General features: G+C 46.5%; 1 protein-coding gene across 6 annotated transcripts in view; it reads right to left on the bottom strand.

Annotated features, from left to right (window-relative positions):
* Nucleotides 1–26980, bottom strand: part of Kcnk2 (potassium two pore domain channel subfamily K member 2) — a 197612-nt gene that overhangs the window by 123899 nt on the left and 46733 nt on the right. For 2 of the 6 annotated variants that reach the window (XM_076548186.1, XM_076548187.1), the window contains exon 3: nt 9622–9932. In XM_076548186.1, the coding sequence (XP_076404301.1) occupies nt 9622–9932 (311 nt within the window). Of the gene's footprint in view, nt 1–9621; nt 9933–12811; nt 13305–13716; nt 14104–26980 lie in introns of those variants that run through there. The other 4 variants (XM_076548188.1, XM_076548185.1, XM_076548189.1 and 1 more) reach the window with 4 other exon arrangements.

Here is a 26980-nt window from a genome sequence, read left to right on the forward strand (position 1 = left end):
TTTCTGAGAACACCCCATGCCCTTCTGTGGCCTTACTCCTTGCCCAGTATTTCGTGAGTTTACATTAGCTGCTGCCTTGTGCATTGTGTTCTGGGTTTACAATCCTCCAAGGACTTGGTGTGAAGGGCCCGTGTCCTAAATACACAGCTCACCAACCTGAACAGTTCTGCAGGGTTCAGGAAGAGAAGCCGAGACAACGATGAACAGTACCCGCTAGGGGAAGGAGCCTCCCAGTCTCCAGAATGGCAGGTTAGTGCTTCCTAGCAACATCTCCAGATGAAAGGGGCTAAGGGCGGCAGGGAGGGGGGTTAGCATTAAACACTCTGTGCCTCAGTTTACTTATCCAAAATGGAAAGACTGATGGAAAGCTTCCTGTTTGATGGACATACTACAGAGAATATACCTGAAAATATGTTTTAAAAGATGCAGTCTTGGGATGAACAGCTGTGGAATGTGCTGTGGTTCGGACTTGGGTCCCCTCTCCCTCTGCCCCAGAGTCCTTGTATGAGAGGTTGCATTTTCACTGTTGAGAAGGTACGGGAGCAGTGGATAGCACCTAGGGCTGGGGACACTGCCTGTGGGAGATACTGACAAAGTTCTCACAGAACTCTTTGAAGTTACCCAAGAAAAGTCTAACCCTTCCTGTTTCTCTCTGGCTTTCCTCTACCTTTCAGTCTCTTCCCTCCCTCTCTCCCTCACTTCTTCCCCCCTCTCCCTCCCTCCCTCCCTCCCTCCCTCCCTCCCTCCCTCCCTCCCTCCCTCCCTCCCTCACATACATGTGCCTGTCACTGCTCTCTGCTACTGTGCAAGGCAGCCAGGAAGGGCCTCACCAGAACTGAGATGCTGCCCTGAGCCTCCAGAGCTCTGTGAAACTCAGCCTCTGTGAGTGACGCATAAGTGACTTGCATTGAGGATCACCAACACAGGTCCCCATGCAGCAGGCATAGGGTGGCCCACACCCCAATATCGCTGTCTGAGAGTGTAAGCCCAGGGACAGGTCACCAGGAGAATCTGATCCAGGGGCCAGTTTGCCTCTTTTGGAGATAGAAGGCACACTGTCTCCATTTCTCCATTTCATAAACATGACTTACAATGTGCATGACTATGGATGAGGGGTTACTAAGGATGTACTTAGAGCGGCATCCAGTGCGGTGATAAAAAAAAACATGACCAAAAGCAACATGGAGAAGATAGGGTTTACTTTAGCTTACAGTTTATAGTCCATCATGAAGGGAAGTGGGGACAGGAACTCATGGAGGAGCTGGGTGCAGAACTCAAGCAAAGACCACGGAGGGACACGGCTTACTGGCTTGCTCTCCATGGCTTATGCCACACCAGATCACCTTCCCAAGGATGGTATTACCCAGAGTGAGCTGGGCTCTTCCCACACCAATCACTAGTCGAGAAAATGCCCCGCAGACTTGCCTAAAGGCTAAAATGATGGCGGCATTGTTTTCAACTGAGGTGCCCTCTTCCCAGATGACCCGAGCTTGTGTCAAGTTGACAAAAATCTAACCAGGACAAGTGTCAAATGTTGTGTAAGGAGGTGACAGAATGCAAACATAGAAGGTACAACTATAAATTCTAGATCTCTTGACATAATTATCATGAAAGACCCACGCTGGAAAGCCATCACTGAGAGTGTCTAAACTTTGCAAGTGTCTTTAAGGTTAACCAAAACTATATGTTACAATATACATGCAGAATATTTTTCTCCATTCCCAAACAACTCTTCCACCCATCAAATTACTTCCTAAAATGTTATTTGATGATGACAGTCTTCTTAACCACATCTGTTTCCATGATAATTTATCAGTGTCTAACACTTATACAGTACATTTCTAACTCTTCAACCTTATTACCTAAGGAACCATCCTTTTATATTCTGTAAAGGTAAGATCATTTTCTGACAAACTACTTTCCTGTTTGATATGAAAAGCTTAAGTACTATAGAAAACAAGACATGGAACTATCTCAATTGTTCTTTGATACTAAGGAAAATGTTTCTGTTTGAATCTTTTCGTCCTCTATATTGAGGCAGCATGAACATATGGACTGGGAATGGATGCAAGAATGGGTTTTCCACTAAGAACAGAGACCATGATGAAGTCCCCAGGAAAGTGGAAGCTGAAGGTGGTCTTTCCAACTCTGTGTACCATCAGGTCTCCACTGCTTCTCTTTGAAGCACAGAGACTCATGTGGTAGCTGTCAGGCAGGCAAGCCCATCTGAGCTCCTAGGTTTTCTGCTTCCAGGAAGGCTTACACACGGCATAGGTTGGATATGGTTTTCCAGAAATCAATCCAAAGAGCAGAAGGGACTTACAGCTGTTAGAGACACTATAGACCATGTTTTATGTTATTAAAACCTACACTTCAGTCCAAAACATTAAACGAAATGAATAAAGCCATCAGTAAGAAAAGAGAAGACATCCAGATAGTTTTTGGAACAGTGTGTTATTTTGTCCAGAGGTAAAAATGATTTAAAAAAAAAAGATATCTATACTGTAAGAATGAATCCAAGCAGTTCTTTTACCAGGGCACTCACAGGCATTGGGCTGCCTGTCATGAAGCCACTATGCATCATCCGTTAGCAACATGTTCTGCTACATTCAATTAGCTCTTCCTCTGCCTTTTACACACCCAGCCATCCCCTTTTCTAGTCATGAGCCAAAGCAAAGTGACTCTCCTACTCATATATCTCCCAAGACTCCCTTGATTAGGGGTGTGCTTAATGGCTTCATTGAAAGGACCTTGGGGGCGTATATGACAAATGAAATGACCAGAGCTCTGGGGACTTAGGGTGATATGGATCCCCTACAATGACACAGAGATTCTTGCGATCTCTTGTTGCAGATCATTTCTCTTGCCTTGTGAACCGTATTCCTCAGCAACCTCTAGATTGTGAAGCCCTCTTGGCTCTTGCGTCTCTGCTCACCTCAACCTTCACTTATCCTGTGGAGGTCTCCTCCAGCATCAGGGGTTTAAATCCTTTCTGTATGATGACTGGCAAATGTGCTTTTTCAGACCACCCCATTCTTCACACTCCAACTCATGTTTTCAAACTCCTACTTCACTCCTTACATGGGCATCCTAATGAGCCTCTCAAACTCACCGTGGCCACCTTGACCTGTGGTCAACCTGGGCTTGTTTGCTAAATTTCCACTGCAGTACTGTCCCTGGTCAGATGGCATGCTCATCAAGAGCTGTCCTTGAGAATGATCTAGTGTCATTTCTCTTGCTGTGATAAAACACCCAGACAAAAAGAACACGGGGAGCCGGGCTGAGAGATGGCTCAGTGGTTAAGAGCACTTACTACTCTTGCAGAGGACCCAGGTTCAGTTCCTGGCACTCACAGGGCAGCTCACAACCATCTGTAACTCCAGTTTCATGGGCTCTGACACCCTCTTCTGGCCTCCATGGGTACTGCACACAGAGTACAACCATACATGCAGGCAAAACACTCGTGTATAAAGTAAAAATAATTCATAAATAAATAATAACTTAGAGGGCAAAGGTTGTAGTCAGTTTACAATGAATTCTAGGATACAGTCTGTCATTGTTGGGAAATCACAGTAACAAGAGGGTGGAAGTATCTAATTACATCCACCGCCAAGAACTGAGAGGGTAAGTTACAACATGTCTAGTGCTTAGCTTAATTTCTCCACTAATACATCTCAGGACTCCCATCCCAGAGAATGTTGCCACACATGGTGGGCTGGGTCTTCCTACATCAATCAAGGCCACTGAGACAATCACCCACAGGCACACCCACAGGCCAACCCAATGTAACTCTGTGATTCTGTATGGGATCAAGTCAACAATTAAAAGGAACCAGCAACATACCATGGTATGAGAACTTCCAGGGAGGTTGGCATCCCCGTCTCATCTTTGCTTATAGATATACGCTTGGTCTCAGCGAGACTCACAGAAGGCTTTGCTTCTGTAGCTGGTGATGTAAAAGAAGATGTGGCCAGTAGTGTGTAGGAACCCTAACTGACAAAAATGCTCATATGCACATTAGTGCTCAGGATCCATGACAGAAGTGTCTGGTACAGGGCCTCATAGGAGGATAACTGTTGCTGGCAGCCAGCAGCTCCAGAATGTGGGGTTTTATTTTATTTGAGTGCTATACTGTACTACACTGTTTTCCTCCAAGAAATTGGCTCTGTAAATGCTGCAATCTGGTGCCTCAGAGACCTTCAATAACTGAAACCTGCCTGACACTATCAGGACAATATCCCCCATCCTGGCAATTCCCACACACTTCCCCATTTGAATAAAAAGGACCCATCACCTTTTAATTCCTTGGGATAAAAATTTAGCCAGGGTATGGTTGTCTCTTGACCATTGCACACTTAACTGGTCCATGGGTAAGCTCTACCTCATTCTCCTCCCAAATTTACCCAGAATCTGACTGTGTCTCAAGATGCCTCCTGCAAACATCTCCAAGCAGAGTTAGTTATTCTGCCCCTGCTGGCTGCACAGTTGTGTGAAAGCAAAGGCTGGGGAGGGACTGTTGGAACACAAGCCAGAGCAAGTAAAGATGCTAACTCCATATTTTTAAACTTAGGAAGTTGGACATGGCACAGTCCCTGTGATGGTGAGTTCTAATTGCCAACATCACACAACAGAGAATCACCAGGAAAGAGAGGCTCAGTGAGAGATTAAGGTCAGATGAGCCAATGCATGTCTACAGGAGACTGTCTGCGTAACTGATGTGAGAAGACACAGACTGAACCCAGACTGAAGGTGGGAGACACGATGCCCAGACTGTGTAAGAATGAAAAAGCCAGCTGAGCACAAAGCGCGAGTGCCTTTATTGCATTCTGCCCTTGACCATAGATGCGCTGTGAGGAGCTACCTCAGCCTCTGCCACGGTGACCTCTCCACAGTGATGGACTGCAACCTGGAGTCATGAGCTAAAATACAAACCATTCTCCCCTAATTTGCTTACTGTTGGAATAATTGATCACAACTACAGAAATGGAACTAGGGCAGCCCCCATACCCTGCCCAGCAACATCTTCTCCAGTTCCCCTCAGCCCCCTGGCAGAAGCCCCCACCTCAGCCAGGGCCTGTGCATGTGTTCAGGCCCCTGCCTAAGTGCAGCTGCACACCTGACACTGGTTTGTCTCCTCATCCAAAAATTACCATATCAGTGACAGTTCACCAGTAACCTTATTTACAATCCACCCCCAACATTTTCCAACAACCCCCCCCTCCCCCATGCCTAGCTTCACTGCTTGAATCTTCTGGAACCTATCACTATGGATGAGCTCCCCCACTTCCCAATAGAACACAGGCTCAGAGGGGGCAAGAATCTTCATGCTCCAATCTCCCTACATTTCAGAGCTTGCCTTACATGGTAGGCATTCGAAAAGTACTTGTAAATGGATGGATAATATACAGTTCGTATAATCTTAACACAACAAGTAAAAAATAATGTTTCCTTATTTTAAAAGTTCAGACTTTGCTGTATCTTGGGGTAGTACATTGGGACCCTGTAGTTCCTAGGATCCTTCCACACATAGCCAAGTACCCAGCAAGGCTCATCCACTCCAGATGGAGGCCAGGCCTAGGCTGGAACCAACCTCCCTGCTGTGGAATGATAGGGTCTGGTCAATGCTGCAGAGCCTGCTCATGACCCTGGCCTCGTGTCTAGATAACTCTTCTTCTAGGGCATATCTGCCTGTTACCCCTCCAATCTCCTTTTTTCCTCCTCATGCACCCTCTCTTGACCTCTTCTGTGTCTCTCCCATCATCATTAAGCGATTAATTTCTTCCATAGTATTCCAATTTCAAGCACTCCTAACTCCAATCTGCAAGCATTTCTAATGTGACTATATTTAAAGTGGACCCCCCGCCCCCGCCCCGGTTTGACTATGTAGGAGCGGTTACCTTAAGAGAAGCCGTGCTTTACTCCTGTCATTTTATTTGGCTAAATACCGAGCAGAGAAATCAACCCAATGAAGATCCTCCATAAACACCCATGAAAGGACCAAACAGCAAGGAAGGAATTATGCAAAAAATAATTCAGTACTGCCCCAATGAAGATACCAAATATCTAGACTGAGGTCACTAGATACTATCATATAAATCCGCCGATTCTTTACCCCATAACAGAGAAGGTATCTCCCCTACCTAGCTCTCAGGCATTAGGACTTTTGCTTTACAGAGGACAAACACCTGTAAGATATCTTTGCTACTAAAGCATAGGTCATAGATTTTGCAACATATTTTAAATCCCCAAATTGATTAATCAGCATGGGAAGAGCTAGACTGAACATAAGCCATATCTAATACAACCATGCTTTTCCTGGTCTATGCCATTCAGAGAGAACACTGATAAGAGTTCTGTTGCCTGGGAAGAACATTGAAATGTAGCCAATGCACTCACCAGGTTAGAAACACAGACATGTAACATACATCACTGTGCATGGAGGTGATAATTCCACATTTATTACACCCTAATGCACAGATTACCAGAGCATTTCCAAGAAAATGTTTATTAATGGGTTTTAAGCAGTAGTAAACACAGGTAGTAAGTGCACACATTCTTGAGCCTGCCCACTTGGGTTTCAATTAACACACTCCCACTTAGCACTCTCCTGCCTCAGTTTGTACAGAAGTTATTTATAGATGATTAGGTTAAACAGCTGTGAGAATTATATAAGCCAGAGAATGCAAAGGGTTAGAGTAATGTACAGCCTTAGTGGTTATGCACTGAATTCTATCTGGTGACAGTTTTTGTGAGTCTAAACCTCAGGAGTGTTTTCCTGTGTGTTTCTGTAGTGACACCACTAACTGAAGTGCCATAGAAGCAGATACCTGCTCTGCCTTCAAATCCTGACCCAGAAAAGACATTTGCCCCAACAATGTCTCTAGCACCTCTACCAATCTTGTTGAAAAGCTGTGGTGATGGACTGAATGCATCATTATGAAATTAACGGGAATCACACCGAGCCACAGGTATCCAGCACAGGAACTCTGGAGGCTGTCACCTGTCCTGCTGTTCCTTCGTCTCCCTCATCCCACCCAGATAAACACAGCATGGAGTCAGGTGGCTGGTCATAATCTGGAAACTAGGACAGTTTCATTGTATAGGACACTGTCGTCCTGGTTGACTGCTTCCTTCTCACTAACAGCAGGTTGAACTAGTACCCATCCTACCCTTTCTGCCTCCCGCACTGCAGGGAGATAAAGTTCCCTAGACAGCAGAGCCTCCTAGGATTGATGCAGACCAGACTGTAGACTGGACCCTGCTGATGTCACTGGGCAAATCACCTGGACTGGCTCTGTCTGGTTTCCCGATCCGCACTGCTGTGATATTGCTGTCCAGTAGACCCACTGGCAGGGTTTTAAGGGTTAAAGTAATGGGGGCATGAGAGCGGGGAGACACCGGACATTGGAGCTCTAGGGGAGGGATGCTGTTCTCATACATGACCGGGGGCGCATTTGCCCTTTTCTATTCTTGATCCTTGAAGTCTGAACACTTTCTTGTTTCAAAAATATACATATTCAGGGAGGGAAATGTACTGACACTGAGTAACAAACATAAGATATGATAATAAATAACAGGCAAACTTCTGCACTGAAAATGATGATGGAACATAAAACTACGTTTAAAGACCAGTGACACTCAACCAGCTGTGCTTAGTAATAAAGCTAAAACGGATGGAGCTCGCAGAAGAAAAATGAGAAAAGTAGGTCATATTTGGAGCTCTGTCTATTCCAGAAAAAAAAAAAAAACAATGTGTAAAAAAATAATCTGTATTCACCACTAGACTGTCCCATCTGCCTTGGCCTTTAAGTTATTTTGAGAGTTCTGGGTAGAGTCAGACAGTGAGATCATTCTCCAATTCACACTGAGGTTCCTCCAGCCACCTGGACGATTCTTTCCTTTCCCTGCCTAAGACCAATCACACTTCGCACCAGCTATGAGGGTGTAGTTACCTGAATCAACAGCTATGGCCCAATAAAAGGATGGAGGGGAAATAAGAGCTACGAACAAGCCCAATGCTTTTCCTACCCCTCACTCCTGCAGGTGGGTTATTCTTGACTCTGGTCACACCTACTGGATGGGAAGTCTCTTGCCGTTCCAGAGAGATCATTTGGGGCTTACAGGGAAAAGTTGTTTCTTCATGAAGATTTGGTGAAGGGCTCACATACCCTATCTGAGCCCAGAGCTGAGGCTCTGAGCACCACACCAGTTGACCTCCACTGACACGACCAGAAGCTGTGCTTCAGAAAGCAAAGCAGGCAGGGACACTTTAAAGATCCGCAGTATCTCCCGGGCGGGCTTATGTGGTACGGAGGAGAAAGGATGAAATGAAGATGAGCTTGCATAAGCTCGGGGAAAGGGGTGGCTGAGACAAAGGACTGGTTAGTTGGCTGTTTGTCTGCCGCTGTAGAACATGCCACCGTTATCTAAAAGCAACAGAGAGCTTGGTGTGTGAGTGTGCAAAGAACGTTTTCAAAACTCAAGACTGTGTCAGTTTAAAACTGAAACAAAAATGAACAAAATTTAAGTTAAATGGGAGAGACGCAGAAATGCCTGGCAGAACCTCAGTGGGGATCAGGAGCAGATAACACCAACTCTGAATAACTGTCAGCGGTGTGAGAATAAGGACATGTCTCCTCCACAGGCTGGGAATAACAGGGGGAGTCATCATGAGATAAAACCAGGGCAAAGGTCCTACAAAAACATGGGATTAATCCAATTATAAATCTCTAAATCTGTTATCCCAACTCATTCAAATGATATAAAAACCCAGACACAAAATGAGGAAAAGCACACTCAAATGATGACTCACAGATCACTTTCCGTCCAATTTGAATTAAACCAAGCAAGGAAAAGCAAGCTGTCTAGGAAAATAGATGTGTACATGATGAGAATGTTTTCAACAGCCAACAAATCCCCTTGTAGGGGAATTTGAAGGTTTTTCTTGTCACCTATGACGTTTTACACCAAAGAAACCCACAACCAAAATATGGTCATGTCTAAGAGGCCAAACTCAGACAGAAATCATTTGGGGGTTAATACTTAAAGCATGGCTCACCATGAGGACGGTGCTCTGCTGTTTTAAATTAAAACTGGTGTGCTTCTTTCGCAAAAACTTCATTTTTCTGTGTAGTAGTAAGCTGATCTTCGTTGGAATTCAGAGAAGAAACTGACCATTTAATGAAGCTATACTCCAAGGAGATTAAAGAACTGGGTGATAACTTGTTCACAAGGTGAAAGGTACATCCCAAGAGTGTACAAGCCAGTCTCCCTAAGTGGCGATGGTCAGAGCCCAGGTTAAAAGCTCTACTACTTTGTCAAACCAAGACTTCTCTGTGGGCAATGGCCTCCTCAGTTATGAGGGCCTGCAACCAAGTAAACCCCTGTCAGTTCTAAGACAGGGACAAAAAGAACAGAGGAGGAAGAAGTATAAAGGAGTAGAAAAGAAGAGGATGAGCAGGAGAAGTAAGAGATATGATGGTAGGAGGGAGAGAATGGAGGAAAGGAAGACACCAAGGAAGGAGGACCATGCTCTCAGGGACTGTGAGGTCCACCCTGGTGCCCTCGTCTTTTCTTTCCCCTTAGAGAGAAATGGAGCCCAGCTCATCTGGGGGTTGTTACCTGAATGAGATCGTCCAGCTCGGTGGAGTTGACGCAGGCGTGCTGGGCTATGAAGGTCTGTTTCTGGATCACGATGGTGGTCCTCTGGGAAATCTCCTGAGGCTGCTCCAGTGCCTTGAACACAGTGGCTCCGATGATCAGGTAGAGGACGACCACCAGGAAAATCGTGGAGACCGTCTTCCATTTCATAACATTAATGGCCGTGTCAGTCTCCACCCGGGAAGCAAGCACGGTGGGTTTTGCGGAGAAGGACAGCCTCGGTTTGGAGTTCTGAGCGGCAGACTTGGGATCCAGCAAGTCAGGGGCCGCCACTGACAACAACAGAGAATTTGGGTTAGGCTAGAGGAGTCTGGAAGCAAGGGGTCAGCTGCTTCTTTAGGGGGTCAGCCGGGGCTGGCTGAACTCAGGCACTCTCCTAGTGGGAGCTGAGGGACCTCACCCCGCACGCAGCCTTCTCTAATCATTTCCAGAACCATATATAGGCTCAAGGGGGGGGGGGGCTGGGCGTCTGCTCTTTGCTGCCAATGGAGTGCCAGGTGGATGGAAAAAAACAGGGGTCAGACCAAGAAGTCAAGAACTAAACAAAAGAATGCCTGAGGAGTTTCTCGTTCTAGATTTGTTTCTGCTCATGATTATGTATGTGTCAATGAAGATGCCGTGAGCTCCCAAGGGTTGATGGTACTAAACAAAATATCTGCTCACGAGGCAGGCTCATGGCTGACTCCTGTATATCAGACCTTTACACTGTAAGCAACCAGAGCAAAGAAGGTTTGCTGTTTGGGTTTTCTTACAGCGAAGGGATGGCGATCAGTGCAGTCAAAATATCCTTCCTACCTTCTGGTGGGAACACACCACTTAGCGCAGTCATACCTAAAGCCCGTCTTCCAAAGTAAGCACATTATGAAACATGGTTCTGCCATCGCTCACATGCTTAAAACACAAAAGTTATTGCTAACTCTTGAACCACACCAGCCAAGACAGGACCAAGTCCCTCTATTTCTCCAGCAAAATCAAGAGGAAAGAAAGGCAGCACATTGGCTTACACCTTAGGCCCTCCATGCTCTGCGCAAGGCTAATTGCTCCATTAGAGCTCCTGATTCTGTGGGGTGACTCCAAGTCCATCTATTATTTATCCAAACTCTTCAAAATCATCATTAATGGGTTTCATTTTAGAAAATACAAAAGCTATTCGATGGCCACTTGCGGAGGGGAAAATAAGCCATTCACCACAGAGCATTTGATTGGAGAGGCAAGAGCGAACTAATATGGGTTAACAGAATGGTCAAGAAGATGGAGCCTTAAACACCAACACAAATCATTGGTTTAAAGCCCACCACTTACAAAAACAAGCCAGATTGCTGCCATGTCTATAATATAGGTTTCATAAAAATGGTAACATAACCTAAAATTTACTTTTCGATATTCGCATAGCAAATCCCCATGGACTTGCACCCTACAGCCTCAGAAATTACTCAAGGAGAAGACGCTTATAAAGAGCATCCATTTACACACAGCTACCCATCCTGCCCTCTAAATGTAGGCTACCACAGTGAGTTCATAAAGTACATCTCCAGTTGCCCATCTAAAAAAAGATACTCTCCAAACAAAGCTATTTGATGAACCAGACAAAGGGGGTTTGCAAAATGAAGGTGGGTGACAGGATCTCCTGGAGCAGCCGAGCTCACGGGAAGTTCTGACTTTGAAGAGATGAACTCATCAGAGCAGACCTGAGGATACAGCCCCTCCCCACCCCCCACCCCCACCCCCAGCCCCAGCAGCAGTTCTTCATGGAGACTCCCCAGGGTCAGCTTCAGCAGCTTCCTAAGTGAGGCTCAGCCCCCCACCACAAGTGGGGGTACCTCCCTCTCCACACATCTACCTGTTCTGAATCAAGTCACCAACTAAAAGACACCGTCACCATCCTGCAAGGGTGATGCCTCTCAAAGCAAGCACTTCAGCGGGTGTTAACTGTTTGGATTTTGACAATCTAATGACAGACGTGTGCTTACTACAGTTAGAGATCACTATCACCTGTAGCCACTCCAGCACTCCCCACCCCCTCCCTGCTGCTCAGAATCTGACCGAAAAATAATCTAAAATTGAGCCATCTTCTGACTTAAAAAACAGAACACAGCAGAGGAGTCCTGTATCTAATCATAAAGTCAGGTCCCCCACCCCCACCCCGGGGTACTGACTTTCACCCTAGGGCTGCTTTCTTGTTGAGAGAATTATAAACCACTATCATTTACCCAGCCCCAGTGTGAAATCCCACCAAAATATTGTCATGATGCACCTTGAGAGAGAGACAGACAGACAGACAGAGAGCGAGAGCGAGAGAGCAGATATGGTGTCTCCTCTCTCTCTCTCTCTCTCTCTCTCTCTCTCTCTCTCTCTCTCTCTCTCTCTCTCCCCCCCCCTCCCGTGTGTGTGTGTGTGTGTGTGTGTGTGTGTGTGTGTGTGTGTGTGTGTGCTAGGCTGATAAATTTCCTGAAGGAGTTTAATTCCTTTAAGCTGTGGCCTTATATTTAATTAGCAGAAATATATAATGCACAATTGGCAGACTAGAATGGACAGAAGCTGGTGGAATACAAAATAAATATTTAAAACAAACAAAAAGCAAAAGGCAGCCTTCCCTCCCAATCTAATCAGGGCGCTGTGGCTTCCCAGCCTCCACTGGTGATAGCGGAGAGGCCACGAAGCTGGCTGTTCACACACCCTCTACACCATCACTACCTCTCCCCTCCCCCAGCGTCCTCCTCAATGCACTCCTGGTCTCTAGTCCTCACCCATATATGCCTCTTGCGCTGGCCTCTAGTGCCCCCCGAAACAGCAGCAGAAGCGAGCTTTTTATTTTATTTTCCCCAGCACCATTGCGTGTCCTCCATGCTATGGGCAACAAGTGTGATGAAGGCCACCGTGCAACCTGCCTGCGGGCTACTCTCCAGGGCTGACCCTCCTCTCTAGAAACTGTCTTAAGATGCGCCAAACCCACACCCGAGGGAGGCAAACGCAAAAACCCCAGGCACCAGCGGAAGAGCAGAAGACACCGCCAAGAGAGAATCCGGGCTGGGGTTGGGTAGCCAAGCCCGGATCACATCCAACCCACGGAATGGAAAGGAAAATGAGCCATGGGACCTGCGCCGCCCTCCCCAGAGAGCGCGCGGCCGGGGTGGGTGCCCGGGGGTCTCACCTCCTGCGGTATAGCCGGGTCTCTCCCGCGAGGCGCTGGCAAGCATGAGGCATGCAGCATTCAAAATGTTTTTTTTTTTTTTTAACACAGACTTGATGCTTTTATTTTTTTTCTTTTCTTTCTTTCTCTCTCTTTTTTTCTTTTCTTTCTTTCTTTCTTTTTCTTTCTTTCTTTCTTTTTTTTTTTTTTTTTACCAACACGCCATTGTACTCACTCCTTATTCCAAGATGGGCTGCGCACTCCGAGCTGCACGGGCAGGCATTTTCCCCGGCTTTGTTTTACAAGGTGGGGAGAGCGGTGCTGGAGGCGGGAGGGGTGTAGGGGGAGCGTGAGAAGAAACGAAATCGCGGGAAGGAGGGGACACCAGCGGCGGCAGGCTGGGCAGAGGGCGAGGCCGAGGCCAAGTTGGGCTCGAAGGCGGCTGCCCCCGCGCGCGTTGGGTCACCCCGACTGCGCTGCCGCCTGGGGTCCCGCGCGGGCCCTGAGTGCGCTCGGCCCGTGGCTCCGCGCGCTCGGCCGGTGGCTCCGCGCTGCCCCGGGGCTCGGAGTGGGGGTGATCACTGCAGCCCGCGCGGCCGAGCGCCCGGGTGTCTTTGTGCCGCGGCCCCGCGCAGCCCCTCTCCGCATGTCTTTGTGCGGCGCCCCGCCTGGCCCGAGCCCCGCCGGGCGCCCGCAAGGGGGGGTGTGGCCCGGGGTGGCCCGCCCGGCCCCGCAGCTCCACTCTCCCCTCGCCTCGCCGCTCTTCCCTCCTTTCCGAACTCCCTCCTCCTGCCCCTGCGGTGTCCCCGCCTGGGCTCGCCTCCCCGCACCCCCCCTCTCAGCCCTATGCGTCGCCCCAGCTGCCAATGCGTCCTCCCCGTGGCGCCCTCGGCCCGCCTCCCGCCCGAGAGCAGCATGAGCCTCACCTGCACCCATCACCCAGCGTCCCACCGCCACCTTCTGCTCTAGCTGTCAAGCATGCGTCTTCCACAGGGCTCCAAGCCATGCCTTTCTGAGTCCGGGTGTCGCAAGAGACCCCAGATCCCTACAGGTGAGTATCTTCCTCACTAGCGCCCCTCCAACCAGGGTGGCACAGAGACACCATCTCGCTGGTGCCCTGGGAGCCTCCGAGTGAGGGCTGCATGAAGACGCGGGGTCTTCCAGGCTCCACTGGGGAAGGGTTAAGGTCTCAGGGCTACTTTCTTTTATTTGGGCCTGGGGTTCCTGAATCAGAAAGGAACTGGATGCCAGAGTCAAGGGGGAATGGAGAAAAACGGACTGCTTTCTCTGGGACAACCGGCCACCCCACCCCCACCCCAAGGCTGGGACCAAGGATGCTGAATGTTGAGTGTGGGTGGATGCTGCGGGGGCGGCAAGACATCCGCCCTCAGCCTGAACTTGTTCACTGCCCCTTCCCCAACACCCGTGGAAACCCTAGACTGGGAGGCAGCAGTTCTGCCCAGACTGCTGGAGTGCATCGCCTGAGCTGCTGAACTCTTGAAGACAAGGGTTGATTTGGAACAGAACTGGCCAAGGAAGGGAAGGAGGCTGGATGCTGCCTTTACTCTATGTGGAAGAATTTCAGTTCTTTAAAACGGCCCTCCTGAAAGGCACTCCACTTTGCCATCAGGAACTCCCAGCTGGCCACCACCTTCTCCACCCCTCCCACCCCCACCCCCACCCAGCCCCCCGCGCGTCACTGTGCTGCGCAAAGCCAGTGTTTTCTCTGGGACACGTAGCAAGTCACAGACACAGCCGTGGCTGTAACATGAACCTCATAAATCATTTACAAGACTCTCTCCAACATCAATGATTTTTTGTTTTATTTTTTTTTTTATTCAAGAATAATCCCAGCACCTGTTTCTTCAACTGTAATAAAGCGTCCATCTTGCTTCAATTTAAACACCTTTTTTCTTGACTTCTGGTTCTGGTCTCAAAAGTAACAGAAGTCATTAAAAAGAGAATGAATCTGATCTCACCAGCAGACTTGGACCCTCCCAGAGCTTCTACATCATCATAGCTCATGCTGTCTCCTCATTTCACTGCAGGTCTTTCTGGGCCCCATGACCTTCTCTCACAGTTTCTCCCAACACACTCCCTCCTCACACCTTACAGGACTAAGGGAATGCATCAGCTGAGTTCTGTACACAGAATATTCCTGTGTGCAAAAAGTGCTTGCCCAGGGGATTGCTTTTAGGGGCTTAGTTCACACAGTTCCTGAATCTTGCAAATCCCTCTGGAATCCCAGAGCAGCTACAGCACACTGGAAGCTTGAGGCACAGTTTCATCTACACCAGGAAGTCTCTTTTGTTCCTGAATGGGTGACACCCACCTACAGGACTACAGTAATCTTGAGCTAACTCCAGGGATAAAATGTCTTCACAGTGGCCCTTAGATTCCAGATTAGCATTCCATAAGAACTTCCATGCTGGGTGCGGTTTCCAGAGAGTCCTAGTCTGCTGGCTTACCATTTGTTTTTTTTTTCTGGTCAGTTTGCCACAGTACTGTCTTGTGGGCTCTGGGAAGGTTGGCCATGTCCCCTAACACACAGGACTAGTGAGGGGTGCTGAGTTCAGGATTGCTGATAAGCACAAACATTATCATTCTCCTGGTCTCACTCCAAGCATCCAGAGCAAGGATACCCAACTTATAGAAGGAATGGGCAAACTCCCCAACTTGAAATCATTTTGCCCTACAAAGCCATTTTGCTGCCCAGGAAAAAATAACCCCAGGCTATCTTTCCTTTCCCTACATTTCTCTCTCCTCCCTTCCTTTCTTTGCTTTCCCTAATTTATTCCAAACCTTCCCTCTCTGGGTCTATCCATGCCTTGCCTTGACTGGTCTGTCAACTGAGTGACTGCCCAGTCCCCTGGAACATTGGCGCCCCTGTGTATTTCTGTACACATGCCTCCATGGCTCTGCTCTCCCACACTTGCAGGCTTTAAGTCTCACCATCAATCCCTGTCAGCTCACTGGCAACCTGTGTGTGCAGGGTGCTTTGGTTGGTGTGCATGGTGGGGGTAGAGGGGTGGAGGCAGGAAAGCTAGCTCAACAGTTAAGAGCATTTGGTGTTTCAGAAGCGGACCCAAGTTCAGATCCCAGCACCGACACGGTGGCTCACAACCATCTGTAACTCCCGTTCCAGGATTCCCAACGCCGCCTTCTGACCTCCAAGAGCACTATACAAACCTGGTGTACACAAATCCATGCAAGCAAACACTCACACACATAATAAAGATGAATCTCTAAAAACAAGGAAGAAAATCAAAAAGGAAAGATTCTAAACCATATCGGGGAGATTTAATCCAACAAGCTAAAAGCTAATCTCCCCAAATAATCAGAAGGGACCACGAGAGTGCCCAAGGCCCTGGCTGCCTCTAGCCTCCTGTCCAGAGCAGCTCCACAGTGCCTCCTTCAGCATCCCTGCCCCTTTAAGCGACTTGTATGACAAAGGCATGCATAAGAGTGTTTGAAATAAGAGGAAGACCAGATTGTGTGTCACTGAAACGAGAGAAGCAGGTTGGGTTGTCCTATTAACAATGTGCACACCTTACTCTGTACACACCAACCTCATCAGAAGTGTAATGGAAGGGCCGAGATTGCTTTGCTCATGTTTTAATCCACAAGAAAAGTCCAAAATACATGGTGAAAAGATTGGGCTCCCGAAAAGCCTCCTTCTGGTCCTTTCAGAATATATACAGAGATCCAACTTGCAGCCTGAACTCAGAACTTCATTCTCATGTTAATTTTGCTTTTTTATTTTTTATTTTATTTTTTTTTATCCTGGCCTACTCAAAATGCCTTCATGGAGGAAAAAAAAATAAGAAATGAGCATGCCTCTTTTTTTTTTTTCATTATTTTGAGTACATCAAAGGAATTCTGTGAGCATCCTACCTCTGCTGCTTCTGAATTGTGAATGGAATCATCTGATGGTCAGTTCCTGATCTAAACAGGGAGTGCTCACTGTGCTCACAAGAGATGGATGGAAGAGCCAGGGTGAGACATCATTCGTAATGTCATCTTCATGTTACTAAAATGGAATACTTGAGGTGACTAACCTAGAAAGAGAAAAGGGTTATATTGTCCTATAATCCTGAAGGTTCCAGTACAAAATCATATGGTCTCATTTTATGGGACCTGTATCATGAAGACAGAGCTGCCATAGCCACATGACTTACACCACAAACAAAGAAGCCAGAGAGAAGCCTGCATCTCACAATCCTCTTTTAAGCCAAGCTTCCAATGATCTAAAGACCTCCCTCCAGGTCCCACTACCTACAAGTCCACGGCACTTCCAGATACTGCCACACTGAGGTCTTAGCCTTCCGCACTGGCGCCTTCGGGAGACATTCTAGATCCAAACACTGGCACCATTTACATGTTTAATATGATAATTTACCCATTAGCCTAAACTCATGAAAACGAGAGCTACTGCTGAAGCCAGACCACCAACAAATTCCAACTCCTTATATATTTTGTAATGTATTTAATCTTTCAGGAAACACCATTCTACAGATAGGAGGAATAAGGCACACTGGTCAAATACTCACTGAGTGGCTGGCTACTTCACCCTGAGCAGTTCTGTAGACACAGCAAGCACACTGCCTTCAGGATGATTGGTCTAAAGAGGGTAGGCATGAGTGAACACACCTGTGACATTCTGGTACACGTCACTGAGAAAGTTACAGGGCACTGCGGCAGTATTTTATGTTGAAAGCTCAGAGAAGGCCTCTGAGGAAGTGAGCATATGTATGAGGAAGTAACAACTGTAAGGAAAGATCTTCCCCAACAGAAGGGCTTGCCAAAGGCCTGTGGTGGGAGACAGCTGGGAGAACACAGGGAACTTAGGGAGCCAGGGCAGGTGGGGGGATGTGTTCTGCAGCAGGAGAGAAGTAGATGAGGCCCCTAAGAAGCATGCATCAAATGTCAGTAAGACCTGAGCTGTGTGATGCCTTTTAGAAGGCAATCCTTCAAGGCCGGCTGTCCACACAAGCTATGTGTAGGATGGGGTGTCTGCAACTTGAATTAGAGTCATCTGAAGGGGCTGGTAGAACCCACAGGCTTCTCCCACACCCAGAGTTCTGATATTTTTTTTATCTCCGGTGAGATTTGAGAACTGGCACCCATAACAAGCCTCGAGGAGACACTAATGCTGTCGGTCAAAGACTACACCCGGAACCATTTGACAAGGGATGGGATCCAGGCCTAGGCTGCCATGATCGCGCATGACCACTGGGGCAGTTTTCAGCAGTGTTGAGAAATACGGCTCCAGAGCAGTGTAATCGTTGGCAGATCAGGGTAGACACCCACATATGTCCATATCACATCTCAGCTTCAGCGTGACCTGAAAAGACTTGGTTGTTCCATTTTCAACACAGCACTTCTGCATCAGTCACTTTTCTGTTGCTGAGATGAAACACCATGACCAGAAGTAACTTACAGAAGGAAGAGTTTGTTCAGCCTTAAAGCTCCAGAGGGTTAGAGTCCACCCACAGAGGCAGGGAAACACAGTAACAAGTGCAGACACAGCAGCTGAAGCAGGAAGCTGAGAGCTGGCATCCTCAACCACAGGGGGAAGTAGAGAGAGTGAGCTAAGGGTAGTTGATGAGTCTAGACTCTCCAAGCCCGCCCCAGTGACATGCTTCCTCCAGCAAAGCCACACCTAAACCTCTCCAAGCAGTGCCACCAACTGGGGACCTAGTGTTCAGACACCCAAATCTATAAGGGACGTCTCCCGTTCAAAACACAGCAGCCTTTGTGCCTGGTCCCTGATGGCTCTCATTAGCTGATGGCTGTTCGACCCAGGCAACGCGTCAGGTAAAACCCATGCACGGGACCAAGGGCCTCTGTGCCTGCTGCCTCTGCCTGTGCGGCAGTTTGCCTTTGCTGGACAGCACAGTTTCTGCTGGTGCTGACTATGGTGCTGGGAAGAGGAAATCCACATCTCCTCTGAGATTGTCACAGGCAAACAAACAATATGGAGAGTGACCCCCTGAAGACGTGTTCTACTGTGCTCAGAAAACAAAGCTTCTGATGCCCCCATCCATGCTCTTCCCTCCGCTTACATCTTTTTGTGTCTGTGACTGAACGAGCACATGTCAAACCTGCCCAAGGCCATAAGCTAGACTCACGGAAGATTTAACATGGATTACCCCAGGCCACATTTCCCCTAGATGAATGACTTTCTATTAGATTCAAAGTTTGGTAAAGTGCTCAAGGACTTTCTACATTTCCTAAAATATGACCCAGGTACTTTGACTCCCTGAGCAGTCCTATCCTAAGTCCTCCTGGTCACTGCTCCCCAGGGCCTTTCACCAACGGCCTCCTCTCCACTGAGAATCGACCCCTTTCTACACTGCAACGGCGCAGAACTTTTGAATGTAAAATGTGTTATTGAAACCCTACACACTTGCTTGTTCCTGGTGCCTTCAGAATTCAGGCCACAGTGTGAAAGGTGGCCCAGGGCCAAGCAGCTCCTTGCTTTATCAAAATGAAGGAGGAGGAAGGGGAAGAGGGGCCATGGGAAGGAGGGAGAAGGAAGGAACAGAGTGAGGGAAGAGGGAGATGGGGAAGAGGAGAGGAGAGAGGAGATGGAGAGGAAGAACAATATAGACAACCTGTACCAAAGGTTCACCATGAGCCAGGTGTATTGAAGACCCTTCATTTGTGGTTTGATCCTCGTCAGGACCATTGAAGACAAACAACGTGGTTCTTAGCCTTATTGAAGTCAACTAACTTCCTCTGCACAATGCGGGCCGATGAGTGTACTGTGAGTACAGAGGCCTTTCACCAAGAGCTTCAGCGTCTCTGCGTTTGCTGTTCAGCCACCAGCTGGATTCCAGGTTTTTGGATTCATTTTACCACTTCTCCCCTAAGAACCTTCGTGCATGCCAGTTTTTCCATCCTGGACTGTGCCTGCCCCCTTTCTGAGGAGAATACAAGCTACATCCCCATCAGACCTCAGCTGAAACACCCCTCTTCCAAAAAGCCCACGACCTCCCGAGCAAGTTCAGCCCATTGCCCCCAACACACGCTCCTACAGCACAGCCTGTGTAGCCGTCCTTCCAGCTTCGCTGTCATTAAATATTTATTCAGACTGTCTTTTATTACTAATGGAGCAAAAAACGTGGGTGGCTAAAAACAACAGAAATGTGTGGTCTGCATTCTGCAGACCAAAGGTCAGAAATCAATGTGTCCCAAGGCCATGCTCCCTCACAACTCCCCGGGACCAATTCTGTTGACTGGCAGCTCCTGCAGTTGGCTGGAAGTCCATGGTATTTCTCGCCTTGGAGACAGCTCTCCCTTGCCCTGGGCACTGTATCCTTGTCTTTCTTCATAGCATGTGTGCCCTTCGAGTGGTCAGTTTTCATATCCGCACTTGCCCTTCTTTAAGAGACTAGTAGTATTGCCCAGGCCACTCTAAGGATCTCATCTTAATTGCTTCTGCAAAGACCTTATTGCCCAGTAAGCTCACATCCTAAGGTGCTGGGATTAAGATTTTATTTATTTCCCCCAAAATATTGATTGTGGGGAAATACAATTCAGCCTGTAACATTGCCTGTAAGACTCCAATAAATTCAAAAAGACCTTGGCATCTTGTTCCTCCGCACAATAGCTAACATATAGTAAGTTCAAAATTCCAAAAATCGATGCTTATTCCATGAGTCAAAGCCCAAAAATAGCGTGACTGAGAGCCTGGTCATCTAGCAGGGGTCCAAAATCTCAAAGCCTACAGCCTCACAGAGGTACCATTTGCTTATAAAGTATGTATCAGAAAGGAAGCAAATATTTCAGGCAGCTTCCATTGCTTCCTTCCAGAAGGGAAACTGACCCAGAGTCTGTGAAGCCAGAGTTTCAGATGATTTTTAGAAGAGATTTTCTAATTTTCAAATTGAGTCAAATCAGATGAAGAATGGCTGACAACAAAAGTCCCCGCAGGTTAAACATGACTGAGGCCACGTGACCACGGCTATGGCCACGTGACCACGGCTATGTCAGCACAGTCTGAGAGGCCCTGGGAGGGACGGTTATAATGTGATTTCTTCACTGAGTTACAGTCTGTGTTGAAGTGTCTCACTTTGAGACATGGGGCTAGTACTAAAACGGCTCTCCCTTCTCTAGCATAAAACTGAAGGATTGTCAAGAAAAACACAAAGCCTTCAAAATAAGTAATACTTTAATGTTTGAGAAAAATCAACATTAAATCCAGACATTCCTAATAAACACAGACAGCCCACCCTCTTGTTACCTCACATTTAGCCCTGATTGACTCCTCCTCCATTGTTACCTTTCTGGTTAGGTCATGAGGTCAGGAGCCTTCTCTGATTGTGACAAATGCCAGAGATAAGTCAACTTGTAAAGAGATAAGGTGTACTTTTGGCTCACAGCACGGGGAGGTTCCCATCCATTACAGATGGGCTCTTTTACTTTGGGCTGGTGAGAGTGGACTGTAGTATCACCATAGGCAGGTCCAAGCCATTCACCTCACAGTGGGGCTTAGAAGACAGAAACAGCCTTGAAGGTTGCAATGCTGCAATCCGTGTGAAGATACACCCCTAAGGACAGAAGACCTCCTATGAAGATTCTACCCTCTCCAAATAGCAGGGAGCCAGGCTTTTATTCAAGAGCGTGGTGGGGGAGGGCCTGGTATAAATAGCTATTAATCTAATTTTAAATTTCCAGATCCAAACACTAGCAGTCATGGTCTATGGGACCAATCTTCTTCTAGCCCATCAGTTTCCCCTCTTTGAAACTCTACCAACTGAGCAGAATTAACAGAAGCATCAAGCCACCAGAAACCACGTGCCTAAGCATTCCTTCCAGGGCCAAGGTCATGAAGCAACTTCGTCATTCCATGAATTCCCGCACCATCCCCTCTCAGAAAGGAAAAGCCCTTCCTCCAGAAGCTGCTGATGCTTGGCTGATGAAATTGCCTCCGTTATAGTTTTTCTCCCCAATTCCTTCTTATTGCCTGTGCAACTTCCACCACACTCATGTTTGTGATGCGGCTGTGTAGCCAGCCCTACAGCAGCCTGCACAGGAGCCCCCAAAAGAAGGGTGGTTACCCTGGAATGTTCTACAATCTGGAGGGAAATGGTATCTTAATTGATGAGGGCTTAGTGATACGGAGGGCACGCTGACCTTTCCTAAGCAGCCAATCAAAATGTAAAGCTTCTCATTGGTCCAAAACACAGTTTGCCTCCATGGGACAATGGGCATAATTTGGTAATGAGCATCGAGAGTGTTGATTCTGGGTAGTAGTCACAAGCTTCTTTCAGTCTCTGTGAGACTCACAAGACATGTCAACACCACACTCCAACTAACACAGCTAATTATGCAAATGTGTTTATGGAGTGTCAGAACACCCATTGAAAAGCTACTTGGACCAACACAGTAATTTCTATATTATAAAACGCCAGACCCATGATGAAAGCAAGAGCCAACCCTGATGAGGAAAGTTTAGTTTCACCCCCCAAGTTCCTGTGACATATTCTTCTTTATATGTCAAGAGATGAAAAATCCATTTTAAAACTTTAAGTTAGATGAATAATTATTTAGATTTCTTGAGACATCCAACTCACCACACATTGTGAATTAACTTTCCTGTGAAATTATCGATAAGCTTCATCTCTAGTGAACTCAACCATATTTATTATATGCTGATACACACTTATAGAATACTTTACCTTGTGGGGACTCATTTTTATGTTTGCCTTCCTCTGCCCAAATAAGTGCTAATGGGACAGCTAAGGGCCAGTACCTCACCTGAGCTCTTTTTTAGTTCTAAGTACATCTAGTCAATATTTGAACTGTTTTTTTTTGTGTGTTTTTATTATTTTATTGTATGTATATGGGCATTTTGTCTGCATATATGTCTGTTTACCACATGCATGTGGTGTCCAGAGGCCACAAAGGGTATTAGATCCCCTGAAACTGGAATTATGGGTGGTAGTGAGCTGTTATGTGGGTACTAGGAATTGAACCTGGGTCCTTTGCGAAAACAGTCACTGCTTTTAGCCACAAGCCATCTCTCCAGCCCCTATGCTTTATTTATGGAATGGATGATAACATCATCACTACCCCGGACAGATGCAAAAATCAGTTCTTACAATGTCCAGATGATGCAGTCCATCATGACTGTGTTTATCATCAACAAACATTTAAAGTGTTTCCTTTGAGACATGGGGTGTCTATGTGTTTCTCCTGTTTTCTTCACTATCACAGGGGAGTGTAAGAACAGATTCACGTGAACCAGCACCGCCCACTGGTGAGGTGTTTAGATTTCAATCCCGGCCCAGACAATTGTCACCTGAGGAAGGGAGGTGAAAATTCTGTCATCTCCAGTGTGTCAGCACAACCCCAGAGAGGAAACACTTGAAAATGTGTTTCCAAGAGTGACCGAACCACTCAAAGAACTCGGTGATCACTGGCCATTGCTGTCACTGTCATTGGCAGCCACGGTCCAAGAAAGAAGAGAGACTTTGGAGACAAGAGGGGAAACAGAAAGGAAGAGGCCACTTCTGTTTCAGAAGGCTCCAGGAAACACTTGGAAGCTGCCTTTTAGGAACCAAATGAGGATTTTGAGTCGGGATGTAATCAGATACCCCAAAGGAGGAAGGAAGTCAAAACTCATCCCTGTCCTAGAGAAAAGAGGACCGTTAAGCAGTCCCCTCTTTGGGCAGGGAGCCTTTCATAGACTCCCTGGGATGCTGTTTCCCAGGAGACAGCAAAGGGGAGGTGGGTATCAGTCAGTTCTGTCAGAAAGGGTGAGAGTGGGCTGCAGGGGGCTCCCAGAACCTCACATAACCGACCCAGAAAGGGCCACCCTACCATCTACCATGCACGTAGTCAAGTTTCTCTTGGCTGTGTGTCCCAGGGAATGAGCCGTAGCTCTCTGAGATGCCCCTTGCACTGTGTTCAGCTTGTCTTCAGTCCCCTTAGCGGTCACAGCTGCTTGCCATCCTCTGGCTTGGGCAAATGGTCTCTTTATTTTTTCCTATGAAAGTCATCCTCTGGACGCAGGTAAAAATAGTTTCCACAAGTAGGGTTTTAGTAAAAATAAAATTTTTCTAACTATAGTTTGCTGGTTGCCAAGAGAACCAATGTATGTGAAGAGATGTAAACACAATGAGGGCCCTGGAGAGGGTGTGGGCTCCGAGCCAGCAGGTGCGCCATGCATGGATCACTGTGACTCATGCAGGGGGTTAGTTCCCTGCACAGGCTCACCAGGGATTGCTCCTGTCCCCGTCACCACAGGACCACACTGGGCTCATTTTAATTAGTGCACAGTTGTCAAATATTTACCAAACTATTTTTAACAATTGGTAGAAATCTGTTAGCCACTAAGGGTAGCTATGAATACAATTTCATGATCTTTTTCTTTTTCTTCCTGTTTTTGTATATTGACTCCCAGCAGTGGAATGCTAAATTCTGTGGTGGTTTTTCTTTGAATAAAAATTGGGTGGAAAAAAAAGAAATTTGTTTGGCGTTTTCCATTGATATTTTCTCAGGAAGTGGTGCCAATGCCACATTGCTCAGATTCCAAACTGACTCCTAATGTTCTTGGTAATTAACTGTCCTGTTTTTGTTTTTGATTTTTTTTTTACTAGAGTCATAGTTGTCATTTTTGGATATGCCTTTATATTCTTCTGCACATGTACTCACTGAATGTCAGATATCATTGATCTTAATGGCAGCGAGCTTTCCTGGTCTCTCTGGACCTGAACATTGCATTTGGAGTTAAGAAACTGTGTGAGTCAGTGATCTATTGCTGTGAAGAGACACCATGACCACATCAATTCTTACAAAAGAAAGCATTTACTTGGGGCTGGCTTACAGTTTCAAAGGCTTGATCCATTATCATCATGGCAGGGAGCATAGCATAGAAGCACACAAGCAGACATGATGCTGGAGCAGCAGCTGAGAGTTCTACATCCAGATCCACAGGCAGCAGGAAGTGAAAGCCATGGGGCCTGGGTTTTGAACCCTCAAAGTCCACCCCCAGTGACACACTTCCTCCAATAAGACCACACCTCCTAATCCTTCTCAAGTAGTGCAACGCCCTGATGACTAAGCATTCAAATATATGAGCCTATGGGGGGCATTTTTACTCAGACAACCACAGAAGGCCTTGAGTATCTCCCATAGCACATTTTAGGCATTTGATAAAAAATGTAACCATCGTTTCTTTTACACAGGATGATCTTAAATGCTTCAGGGAATGGATGATAAACTCACAAAATCAGACAGCCACCACAACAAAGTTGAGCATTCTAAGTTTCTATGAAAAACCCATAATGAAACCCAAAGATGGATTTGGAAGGGACCATGAAAGAAATGCCTACTAAAGTGTGCATTTTTTATTCAAATAAATGGCACAGGACATTAGCCAGTTGTATTTTGAAGGGCTGTCTTTAAAAATCACTTTGTTTGCAGTTAGTTGAAAGATGTGTGTGTGTGTGTGTGTGTGTGTGTGTGTGTTACACATACAGAGGTCAGAAGACAATTGTGGGAGCCTGTTCTTTCCCCTTAACATGTGGGTTCTGGAACCCAAACTCAGGTCATCAGACTTGGTGGGAAGCAGCCTTACCTAAGAGACATCTTGCCAGCACCTATAAATTATGTTTTTAAATCAGCAACAATGGTATGTTAGCCATTAATTTGGCTTACATTTATTCAAAATCTTCTAGAAAAACATCAGCATGGCTTCAATTATTCTGTTTAGAGAATATCATATAAAACATGACTGCCACTACCATGATGCACTGAGGATCTGTTAACACCCTCTTCCCTTCTGGAGAGTGAGTTGCTTAGGGTAGGAATCTTGTTACCCCACATTTTATCCTCAGTGTCTAACTTGTGATAAAATCTTAGTAAATTCTTGTTGAAATGAACTCAACTATTTTAAGAGTCCCAAAGACTGGGATATCAATCAATGGGTGAAAAAATGTGGCAACCAGACACAATGGAATATTATTCAGATACAAAAGTAATGATGTTCAGTTGTTTGAAGCAGCAGGGATGAAATTGGAAAACAGCACATAATTTTGCAAGTTGTTAGTTGTTACATATTTCAGAAGTAGAAAGGAGCTAGAATGTAGCCATACATTTGGATTTTAAAGTTGAATTTTCCAGATTTGTCTCAGATTTTCTTTGTTTTTGTTTGGTTGTTGTTGTTGTTTTGTTATTTGTTTGTTTGTTTTTACTTGCAGGAAAAAAATACAACCAGAGTCTGAGTTCATCTCAGCTCCCCTGCTCCTCTCTTCTTTCTCACCCCTCTCATGGAGTTGTATTTTTACATTGATATAAATTGCATTCTAATATAAGAATTCTCTTCAACTTGCTGTCTCATTAAAACATTTATGTCATCAAGATTCACCCATGTTATAGACTATGGAACTTTCTTAGAACAATACACTTTCCCCTGTTCAACACTGAAGCAAAATTATTTTCTATAAGCTACATCTATTAATTTCTTTTATATTTTTGTGATAAAACATACAGACAGAAAGCAACCTGGAGAACAGGTTCCTTTAAGTTTGAAGTTCTAGAAGGATAGAGTCCATCATGGCCAAAAAGACACTATAGGATCCAGGGAAGACATGGCCACAAGAGCAGGACACTAGCCCATCAAATCTGTGCTCAGGAAGCAGAGAGAAAACAAGTGTCTTCCTCATCCCTTGAGTGACATGGTCCCTCCCATATCTTCCCCAAACAGTGCCACCAACTGGGAACTAAGTGTCCAAACCCATGAGCCTGTGGGGGACATTTCATATTTAATCCCCACACTATAACTTGCCCTAAAGTTACAAAAATAAAGTATATCTGTAGGAACACAAGGCAAAGAGAGGGAGCAAGGGTCTCTGAACACATGCCATCAGGTCCTATTGGTGAGCTCTTGAGACTAACTTCTCTACAGAAGCCGGAGACCTGGCTTTAGAGTTGGCAATGAGAGAAAGGCTTGAGCTGTCCACACTGGTCCATGGAATTTCATCTTAAGGAGCTCCAAGTCAACAGCATCTATACTTGCTCTGGGCACTGGCAAGAAGAGGTAGATGAATCCTTTTCAGAATTTTAAGGAGATATTCTCCCTCCTTTTTTCCTCAACTTTTCTTGCAAAAGCAGTGACATTGTTCACAGCAGACTGAATCATGCAAAGATGGCTGGAACAACATGTTCAGATTTCATCAA

This window comes from Peromyscus maniculatus, chromosome 11 (genome assembly GCF_049852395.1).
Source record: "Peromyscus maniculatus bairdii isolate BWxNUB_F1_BW_parent chromosome 11, HU_Pman_BW_mat_3.1, whole genome shotgun sequence".
Lineage (NCBI taxonomy): Eukaryota > Metazoa > Chordata > Mammalia > Rodentia > Cricetidae > Peromyscus > Peromyscus maniculatus.